The sequence below is a fragment of the Camelus bactrianus genome, chromosome 6, assembly GCF_048773025.1.
Source record: "Camelus bactrianus isolate YW-2024 breed Bactrian camel chromosome 6, ASM4877302v1, whole genome shotgun sequence".
NCBI classification, from domain to species: Eukaryota; Metazoa; Chordata; class Mammalia; order Artiodactyla; family Camelidae; genus Camelus; species Camelus bactrianus.
The window spans coordinates 91037339-91047874 of NC_133544.1; the positions used below are offsets into that span (position 1 = coordinate 91037339).

Genomic DNA, 10536 nt, shown 5'->3' on the forward strand with positions numbered 1-10536 from the left:
AAAGTCAGTGCCCAGTGAATATATCCAACCACCAAATGCACTCTCAGTGGCTGGACTCTCTGCTCCACTTTTCAGATGGACAACTGCCCTATCTATCACCTTCTCCCTGATCTGTTTTTAATTCACTGATCTGGGTTCAAGGGGAGGGAAATCAATCCCTGTGGAAGTGCCCACAATCCCCCGTCCGTGGAATGGTGCCCCCCGAGCGGGGCCTCAGCTAACAGAGCTGTGCTAACCACGGGCCTGCCTCCCTCACTGACGGGTCCCCGAGCAAGAGTACGTACCTCTGCAAGCCCACCACCGTGTGTCATATTTAAAAGACAGAAAACAAGGTAACAGGCTGATAAAGAGACAATGTTCTATCGTCCCACCTTGACAGATAACCTTAATACCACCCTGGAGCCCAGGTCCGAACGGAGAGTTCTCTGTCCCCTTGGTTTCACACTGGAACACAGACACTCAAGAGAGCTGGCCCCGAACCCCAGCCCACCCGGGCACCACCCCACCCTTACAGGGGCTTCATGTACATCCACGCAGACACGACAAGCCTGAACTCCATCCGATTCCTCCATCCCCCAGGCCTGCCCACCTTACCAGCGCTTGGGCCCACAGGTGCACACCCTGTCCACGGTCTACGCAGTCTGCCCTTCCTGAGGCAGGTGGACCTGGGGAAAAGGTCCACAGGGGACCTGGAAGATCCAAGACCCCTGGGGGCAGGGACCCGGCATAGGAAGTGCAGACTCTATATGGGCCATCCCTAGGCCCTCAGCTCTGCCCCATGGAAAGGACCAGATCCAGAAGGACATCCAGAGCCTGGCCCTCTAAGTGTCAGTCCCTTCTGGCATGCGACGAAGGGCAGCGCAGGGCGCCACCGGCCGCGTCTGGGTCATTCCGGAGCCGTGAGTTTCTGGCGCTGAACATTCTCACTCGACAACCCAGCCAACTGGTGAGGTGGGACTTGGGGCCGGAAGTGCTTTCCAACCGGGCCTCAAAAACACACCAGCAACCATAAACATCATGCACCTCCACACGCTGACGGGCAGGCTATCGGTGACAAGCGCCTGAGTCACTACGTTTCTTCTTCAGGATCCCCCCACCCCCCTCACCCCAGGAGCACTGATTCATCAAAGTTTGTTTTCAATACTATTATTTTTAGTCAGCCAAACAATTTTTAAAGTGACGATGGAGTAGGGGAGGGGAGAGGGGAGAGCCACTGAAGAATATGCATGTTTCCCTCTCAAGAGGCTGCCGAGCCCTGGATCAACCAGAGGCCGGGTTGTGAGCATGTGCTGAAGGCCAATTCTTTTACCGCATCAACAGGGGTTCTCTGAATGGTGAGCCCTGAGAGCAAGGCGGGGCCAGAGGGGTCCCCCCTCCCACTGGAATCTATGGACACCATCAGTCAAATGCCTCCCTTGAAAGGGAAAAATGAGTGCTTACTGAGCACCTACTATGTGCTATGAGCTACAAATATCAAATATCAGCCAAGTGCTGGATCTCTCTCTTCTCATTTGCATTGATTGCCAGGAGGTGGATGGCCCCGTCCCCCTTTATGCAGACAAGGAAACCGGAACTTAATCAAGGCTGCCACGCAGTCTGGAACCTGCGACTCAAACCCGTGTCTGTCAGACTCCGGGGCCCTCTGTTCTTCCTTGATGACTGTGCTCTTCCGGTCCACCCACACCCCCCCAACCCCAGCTCCCCAGGTAGTATTTTAAGAATCTGTTTGGGTAAAGATAAATGGCTACACACAACACAGAACAAACTCACTCCCCCTGCCCTTGCAGGCACACTGAGAAACAGGGCTCACCTGGACTCTGACTCCCACGAGGGTGCGAGTCAGTTGACAGCGGGGAACATTTGCAGCAAAAGGAAAAACCCAACTTCCATCACCAGCGCCTGCTTTCAGCCACTTGTAACGACACAAAAAGTCCTTTCTGGATCCATTACTCCACTGCTGGGCTTAGCCCAGAGGTGATTTTTTAAGGAAAAAATGCCTTTGGCATTTTTAAGCTGTGACAGCGTAAAAAACAGACCTTTCAAAAACACACACCCAAAAAGCATTACTAGTTTCAAAAGTTCGGTCTCAAAGGGGAAAAAAAAAAAAAAAAAAAGGTGACATCTTAGAGCTACAACTTGGCCTGGCGGTCTGTGATGCATGAGTTCGCGGTGAGAGCCACCAGCTTGATAAATGCTGTTAAGTTTCAAAAGCAAACCCTGACCCAGGCTGTCTTAAACCACCCTCGAGTCCTAAACTCCCAGCTAAGCTGTCAGGAGAAAAACTTGCCAGATGTAAGCAGGGAGAGGCATGTGATACAGAAAAAGTACTATTTCGGGGGAAACTCACTTTTCATTTCCGAGCTGGGGTTTAAACTTGTAACCTCCACGCTGCCCCACAAGAGGCGCACGCTTACGCAATCAAGTATAGCCTTTCTTTATATAGATGCTTGAAAGTAAATAAAGGAAGCTTCCTGGGTAAACTCTGACATATGAGCAAACATTTTCCACAGGTATCCTCTATAATGCCTACCTCTCACATTTAACCATTTTTAGGCAATTGTGGTCATTAGTTTAAGTAAACTTCCTGCTCCGAGGATAGCCAAAAATAGCAACAAAAGAAGAAAAATTGCTCACTGCATCTCCAAAGACACACAGCCTCCCTCGTATTTGTCTATTTTTATATTCCTTTGTAGTTAAATTTCACTGATTTAGACGCACAGGGTAAGGGAGAGGCAGGGAGGGGAGAGGCACAAAAAAACCAAAATTAAAGGCTGAACTGTAGTTTTATTACTTTCAACTACAGAAATTCACTGGCACCAGACAGACAGGGTCTTAGGGCATTAATAACTAAGAAAACTCTGTGATGTGTGCAAAAAGGAGCTTCTAATATGATTGCATGAAAACCACTCTAGAGTTAAGAGTTCTCCAGTAGAGTTTATCCAGCCCATTTTTCAGCTGATAATCTCTGAGGCCCAGAGATGTTAAGTGCCTCACCCCGGGTGACACAGCTAATTAGAAACAGAGCTAAGTCTATAACGTCCCCAGGTCTGTTGACTCCTGCCTCCAAAATGACTCTCAGAAGTTTGTTTATTACTAATTTTTCTTTGACAGCATTTCTGGGGAGAAAGGGCCTGCTAAACAAACTTCAGCCTAGTCCAGAATTAGCCCAACTTCTTAATTAATAGGCTTCTAGTGTGTTTTCGTTTTAAACTTGAGCCTCTCTGTCAAAACATCCTGCAGCAGCATGCCACAGTGGCAGGCTGCTCTGTACAGCGGACGCCTCAGATAATCACGGCAGATAGTGGGACCCGTGTTATAGATTTGTTATTTCTGAAACTGTTAATTAAGTCAAAACAAAGAATGATACTACACACACACACACACACACACACACACACATATATACCCTCATCAGGACTCAATAAACTGTAGAGCTTGGGGGATTTGGTTCCCTGGCATTAAGAAAACAGTATTTACAAATTAACTAGAGTGGATATACACGTGATTATTACACTCCAGAGGACACGTGGTCAGCAGCCAGTGGACTAGAAGTTACAGGAGGGCAGAATAAGGCATCTGCCTAGTTCACTGGTATGTCCCTCCTACCTGGAGCAGGAGGGAAAGCATAAAAATGAATCAGACAAGTTCTCTTGGGATCTTTGTTCTAAAACTTGGAGAAGCGCAAAATTAGAAACCAGACTTCTGCAAGGTGGGTTTAATACGGCAACGGCCAACTGGTTCCAGGAACCATGGTGCTTGGAGACTCCTTGGCCCAGGAAATGTCGGTGGTCAACAGAGATCCCCCTCCGTCCCAGGGAAGAGCTAGTCCCATCCAGCCCCGTCTGCAAAAGGCTGGGAAACCTCCCGGGCCCCTGCACACTGGCAGCCTTTCGGGGACAGTTCTTTCCCTGTGGGGACTGGTCCTATCAGATGGGGATCTGGGCAAGAGGGCAGGTTAGCTTCAAAAAAAAAAAAAAAGTCACTACATCAAAGGAGATCAGGACAAAAGTTAATTAGGACTGTTCATAAGCCCCGTTGATTGAGAAACCTGCATTCCACTTTAGAGAACTTAACTGCATTTATAGGAGGCTCCGGGAGCGGTGGAGCAAGGCGGGAGACTGGGCAACGGGAATAAAGTCAGACTGCAAGTTTTAAAGCAAGTACCGCTTAGTCCTACTTCATAAAAGAGCTCATACACCGACGCGGCTGTATTGTGCATCCAATGGCATTTAAAAATCTCCCAATAAGTTAACAAGTGGAAATTAATGGTCGCTCAGTCCATTAAATCGTGTTAATTTTATTTCCATTACAATAATGCAGCAATTACAAATTTACATTATTGAACCAATATTTATTTTTCAAAAACTCATTTTAATTGGATTCCTGATGGGATTAAGCTTGAGCCAAATTCTCTTCATTATCAACTGCCTGCATTTCTCATCAGAACTAAATGACCGTATTTACTGACTTTTTTCTATTGTTAGAATTATCATTTATTTTTTTTAAACAACTTTATTATGACATAATTCTGGGACAGTAAACTATGCATATTTCAGATACGCAGAACTGTCATTTAAAACTTTACATCCTTGTGAAGGCGTTTTAAAATAGATTATTCAAAGCCCTTAAGTCCATGTAGAAACTCAGGCTTATGTTCAGCGAGTGTTAACCAGAGAAGGGAAAAAAGCTGGGTCACAGCAAACCTCTGAAATTCTAAGTATCCACAATTACCTTCAAGGTGCCCACTTTTTCACTGACGCTGTTAAGACTCTGCACTAATATATGTAAAGTCACTGTTCCCACCAAGAAAACCTGAATTTCAGGTTTGCAATACTAATGACTTTCTGCTTCAAAGAGAGACCACTTCACAGTGGAGTAAAATACTGAACAGAAGTCACTAGCCTTTGGGTGCAAATTATGAGGTAACATATTCATAGCAGTGCTCTGTTTAGGAAGAAGGAAGATAAAGCCGTCCTCACTCCTGTAGGCAACTGTCATGGTGAAGCCACAAGTTCGCACGATCGTACGGCCTTCCAAAACTTCCTTCAGATAATAACTCCTGTCCCCCTTCTGGTTTTCTACCTCACACTGACCCCTCTTCTTCTTTCCCCACCTCCCCCCCCCCCAGAATTAATGGTCCCCCTGCATCCCCGCGCATTTTGTACAGCCCTTGGCCTAAATTTTGGGCAAATCTGTCTCCCACTCTAGACAGGGAGCCCCTTGTGAACAGGCGCCTTGCCACGCACATCACAGCAGGTATTTAATTAAGTGATGGGATAATTTAGTAGTGAACGGGTGCTACACATAGACAGCTAAACATAATACGTCCGTCAAACTCTGTTTTACCAAACACTTCCACAGGCTTTATTACCTCATCCAGCTTTTACAGGTATCAACACGAAATCTCTAAGACATTAAGTGAACCACTACATCCAGCCAGGTGTTATAACAGCGAGATACAGGACCTGGATTCTGCGCTTTTTCTGGAGAAACCAGATGGCTGGCATTATTTTGTTGTCTAACAAAGTGACTTCTACACTATTTAAAAAACACATCATAATCCATCCCCACCCTCCAAAAATACATTACTCCACACCAGAACTCCTATTTCTTCTGATGAGAATAAGAAACAGACACTCAACTAATGCCCTACTGATGTCTCCTTTATTGAAAAGGAAGCTCTCACAGACAGGGGCCACCTCACTTTTATCTCTGCATCCACCCCCACTGCCTGGATACTGACTCAGACATGGGAGGGGCCAATAAATATCAAAGAAGCCACAAAATCCAACCCTGTATCATGCGATTAGGAACTGTGAGCAAAGGGCTCTCTGCCACATGCACTGGTCCAAATGCTGAACTCCTGGGGACAAGCAGCAAGTTCCAAGGTTCCGAATGTCAAGGGAATGTCTAGTGGCTCCGAGGTTAGGCCAGAGCTCTGAGCCAGCCCCGTTGTCCAGCAGGCCCCCTCCTCTTCCCACCCTCGGGCAGAACTTCCCTGATCATCAAGGTTAACAAGAGAAAGGAGAGGATGGGCCACGCCTGCAGCAGACGCAGTAAGCTTGCTTCCCGTGGGCCACATAAGAACGGTGCTCTGAGTTGCAGCTGAGAGAGAAGAGGGGGCAGGGGATGCTGAGACGGAGAGGGTATTAAAGAGGCCACTCCTGCACCCTTGGTCTGTCCCCAGAAGTCTGAGAAAGGCGTGCTAGAGATGAGGATCTTTCTACTTTCTCCGCAGGGTGAGAGCAGCCTGGCAAAGTCCAGGCAGATGAAAGGTCCAGGAGGCCGTGCCCAAAGAAGATGCACAGAAAGGGAGGAGATGGTGTGTGTCAGACCTGGTGTTTGGTTCAATTCCCCATTTTCCTCTGGACGTGGTGCTCTGACACAAGAAAGCCCAAATTCCCTTCCAAATAAACCAGCCCTTCAGCTTGGTCCGGCTCCCAACACTTGCGCCAAGGCATGGATCCCACTGGTGGAAACCCAAGTTATTGGTGTCCATCAGGACAGTCATTTTCAAAGGTGCCTGGCTCCTTATCACGGACATAACATGCACGCACCTCCCCTGCCTCTCAGTGGCAAATGCTATCACTCCATCCTTATCGACTGGCCAGGCAGCTGTACTCAGGTACTCCGGCATGGGACAAGCAGGATGCTGTCATACAACTTGTCGAAATCCTGCCCATCCTGCCAGACCTCAGAGGATCCTGCCAGGCCCTCTGTTGGTGTATCTAAATCAAGCTCTTACCACTTCCTCGGCCTGGTCTCTTTTTCACTCGATGACAGTAACCCTGTAGCACGCCACCCCTCCTGATCACTGAGACAGGTTCGAGCTGGGGTAACAGAGAGGCAGGTGTCTGGTCTGGAAGGCCCCAGTATACAGCTCTAATTGCCAAACGAGGCTGTTGCGGCTCATGATTCCGTATTAGCCAAAATACGCTGGTCAAAATCTCCTTAGACTGAGGGCTTCTTGAACCCCAAGGTCCAGATCTCGCAGAGTACTTTTAAGCACCCAGTGTCCTATCGCCCACACGCAGTGGGATAACGAGATTAAACGTTTCCCTTTGTCGACTTTCCAAAGCCCTAGTTATCAAAGGCAGTGAGGAGAGAGCAGACAATTTGACCGGCAACCCCACAACCGATGGGGGCTCAGAGACACCCCGATATCACCAGTGTGAAGCCAGTTAGCCACCTCCCCAAGACGTGGCCCTTAGTTTTCTGCCCACGACCAAAACAGCAGTAGCTGTTGCCAAGGGAGACAAGGTGACCCAGAGGCGTGGGCACAAAATCCAGGGATGGAAATCCACTTTGTCTGGATCCACCCAAGTGACTGGGTTTCCCTAACTGAAAAAGACGGAAAAAAAATCTGCCGTAGCATTAGGTCCTTGCCAGGCAGGTAGAAGATGGCTCGGTCCTAACAGAGTCATGAGAAGGCCAAGTTAACTCAGGCAGTGGAGGACTTTGGAAGAGGAAAAGGCAGGCCATAACTCTGCTTCCCCAGAGGGCAAACTCCCACCAAGGCAAGGAAGAACCAGGCCTCTCCTCCAGCCTGTCACCAGCCCAGAGTTCAACACTGACAATCTTGCCAACAGATATCCATTAGGCCCATCCAGGGGGGGTCAGCAAAGACTGTGTTCAGAACCTTCAAAGTCAGGAGCATGCTGGGTCCAGATCCCATGTTTTTTATGCCAAGCCTTTCCATCTCTCTCCTCCAAAGCATTCTCAACCTTCAAAATCAGATAAATCTTAGGCCTACTGGCCTTATCTATTTTCCAGGAGTTTCTTTTTCCGGATCTCATAAAACCATGTGGAAGTTCTTTGTAAACACTGTATGCAGCTGCTCGTTTTATAATTGATAACCAATTTTTTTTTTCTGTTTCAAGGTTTAAAGCGCTTGTCCTCAACAGCACCCAGGCCGGTAAGAAGGCAGGTTTTGCAAACCCCTCCCCAGGCAGGAGAAGTATGACCTCCATTCACCCACCCTCCACCCAAAGGAATAATGAAGAATTAAAAAGCCAGGGCTGGGACCAGGACCTAGGGCTCGCTGACCATCACATCACACCATCTCCTCTGAAGTCAATTCTGGCTCCTGATCACACACCCAGAACTCACTTCCCAGACAGCACACCGCCTTCCCTCCCCCTTTATTGACTGGATCCACCCAGTTTTGAAAAAAAATTATTATTTTTCAAGTCAGCACTCCCACCATATGTGGCATTAATTTCCAGAGGAGGCCTGCCCTGGGTTCCTGTGGACAGATGTTGCTTTGTGCCTGCCTGACACGGCTGGCAGCCCTTGTACAGCTGCCCCAAGCAGGTGGCCAGGGATGGAGTCCACTCCTGGCCCAGCAGCAAGGATGACAATTTCTCCAGGGCTCAGGCCCTGGGGACCCTCTACTCATTCTTCTGCAGCCTGGGACTCCAAGGACACATACACACAAACTCTCCCTCGGTGCAGAATCAGACTTTTAAAGGGGGCTGAGAGGGAGAGACAGGAGGCTAAGGTGCACCCCCCCATACCCCAATTCCCAGACAGGCAGCAGCTAAGCTAAGAGAAGGCCCTGGGGAGTGGAGACAAGTCACTGACCCCTTCTATCAGCCATCTGTGAGCTCCCGCCTGACCTAGCTAGCGCGAAGTGGAGGATAAAGGAGGTCCAGACAGATGGCAAAGCGCTTTGGGAAGGAGGGCTCTGTAGGAATGCAAAGGCCGATGCGAGGCCCACTTTGGGGTGCGTTTTGTTATCTCCTCAGCTCTAAGCCCCCTTCCGGTCTGCATCCCGTAGCAATCTCAGACTGAAAGGAGAGCAAAAAACGGGGAGGGGGGGTGGCGGAGGTTGGGCAGAAGACCCTACTCTCTGCCACTTATCTCTCATTTAGAAGTCAGAGCATTGCACTGCAACTAAAGTGTGTGTGCGCGGAGGGGGCGGGAGACTGGCACAACCGAATCTAAAAATACTCGATAAAAATGCTAATCCCGAAGGCAAAGAGAGAAGGAAGAAGGAATCTGTCAATCACGAGGCTCCCGCTCCTCACCCACAGCCCCAGCTGTACGGACTGCATTCCTGTCGAGGAGGAAAGAAGTGGGGGGACAGGCACGAAGAAAAGAAAGGGAGAGACACCACCACCTCCACGAGCGCGGGCCGCGGGGGCGGGAGGCGGCGGCGGAGGAGGGGCTCCGGCCCGCGGAGCTGAACAAAGCGGGCCTCAAGTTCTAGCCCGCAGCTCCCCGGGGTGGGGGCGGCCGATTCCTGCAGCACCCCCTTTCCCGGGGGGGAAAAGCGAATGCGAGGTCTGGGAGCGCGAGTGCCGCGTGGAAGCCCCAGGCTCTGAATCTTTGCAAATCCAGAGAAGGTTTTGTTTGGGGTCCCCCCACCCCTTCCTGCCTGCTTTCCCACCCCCCGTTACACGCACACACACACACACAGGCGCACGCACGCTAGCCCTCCCGCTCCAACCCCGCCAGGCCGGCCCCGCCACGCCAGGTCCCGCCCCAGGGCCCCTCGGGCCCCCACCTGGGGATGGTGATGCACTTGGTGTTGACGTTCTGCGTGGTGATGGCCTTCTCCAGCTCGTCCAGCTGCCCCGTCTTCTTGAGCTTCTTGACCAAACTCTTGACCGCCTTCTCGCACCACTTCTCCTCCTGCCCGTTCTGCTCGCCCTTCTTCCAGCCCAGCAGGCGCTTCACGATCGGGGGGGTGAAAGGCAGGATGGACGACATGGCTGGGGAGGTGCGCGCGGGCGGCGAGGGGCGCCCCCGGCGGGGCTGGGCACTGCGGGACGCCGGGGGCGCAGCGGGGAGTTCGGCCGGGGCCGGCCGCGGCCGCCCAAACTTCGCCTCAACTCTCGGCGAACTTGCCCGTGTTCCGGGCCGGGCCGCGGCGCTGCAGCCTGCGGGGCTCGGCGCGCGGCCCTGCAGCCCGGGCGGCTCCCACGGCCGGGAGAAGGGCGGCGGGGCGTTGGGCGGGCGGTCGGCAGCGACGCGGGATCGGGGAGGCCCTGGACGCGGGGCGGAGGCGGCAGCCGCACGGCTCGGAGTGGCAAAAGAAAGTTTGGGTTTCCGCACGGGGTGGCTGTTTGGGTGCCGCCTCCAGGAAGGAAAGTCCAACCCCCAGCCAAACTTTGCTCGCCTCGCTCGCTTTGATGCGCAGATCCCTCCGCCTCGGCAGCCTCGGCAGCCTCGCCTCTCCGCTGCCCTCCTCCTCCCCGGATCGCTCGCTCTCTCGCTCGCTGGGCCGGCCTGGGGCGTGCGCCGCGCTCCCGCTCCCGCCCGCTCCCAGTCTGTGTTTCATGCAAATCCGCGTGCAGCCTCCTTTCCAGGCGCTGTCACCGCCCCCTTGCCGCCGGGGCTCCCCGCCTCCTCCCCCGCGCCCCGCCGCCTCCTCCCGCGGGCGCCCGGCCCGCCCCCCTTCTCCCCGCTCCCCCCCCCCCCCGCCTCCGGGAGGGCGCCCTGCCTTTTCCCCGCCCGGCGCGGAGCACGCCCACGTGGGCGACCCGGGACAGCGGCCGCCGAGGCTGGAGCGCGCAGGACCCCGCGCGGCCC

The 10536-nt window shown here is 52.2% G+C and overlaps 1 protein-coding gene across 2 annotated transcripts in view; it reads right to left on the reverse strand.

The window, feature by feature from the left end:
- The window catches only part of SMAD3 (SMAD family member 3), a 113019-nt gene extending 102709 nt beyond the window's left edge, over nucleotides 1-10310 (reverse strand). Inside the window, exon 1 of one of the 2 annotated variants that reach the window (XM_010955588.3) lies at nucleotides 9509-10305. In XM_010955588.3, the coding sequence (XP_010953890.1) occupies nucleotides 9509-9714 (206 nt within the window). In that variant the 5' untranslated portion in view covers nucleotides 9715-10305. Of the gene's footprint in view, nucleotides 1-9508 lie in introns of both variants that reach the window. The other variant, XM_074366272.1, reaches the window with a different exon arrangement.
- Nucleotides 10311-10536: the final 226 nt, after the last annotated feature.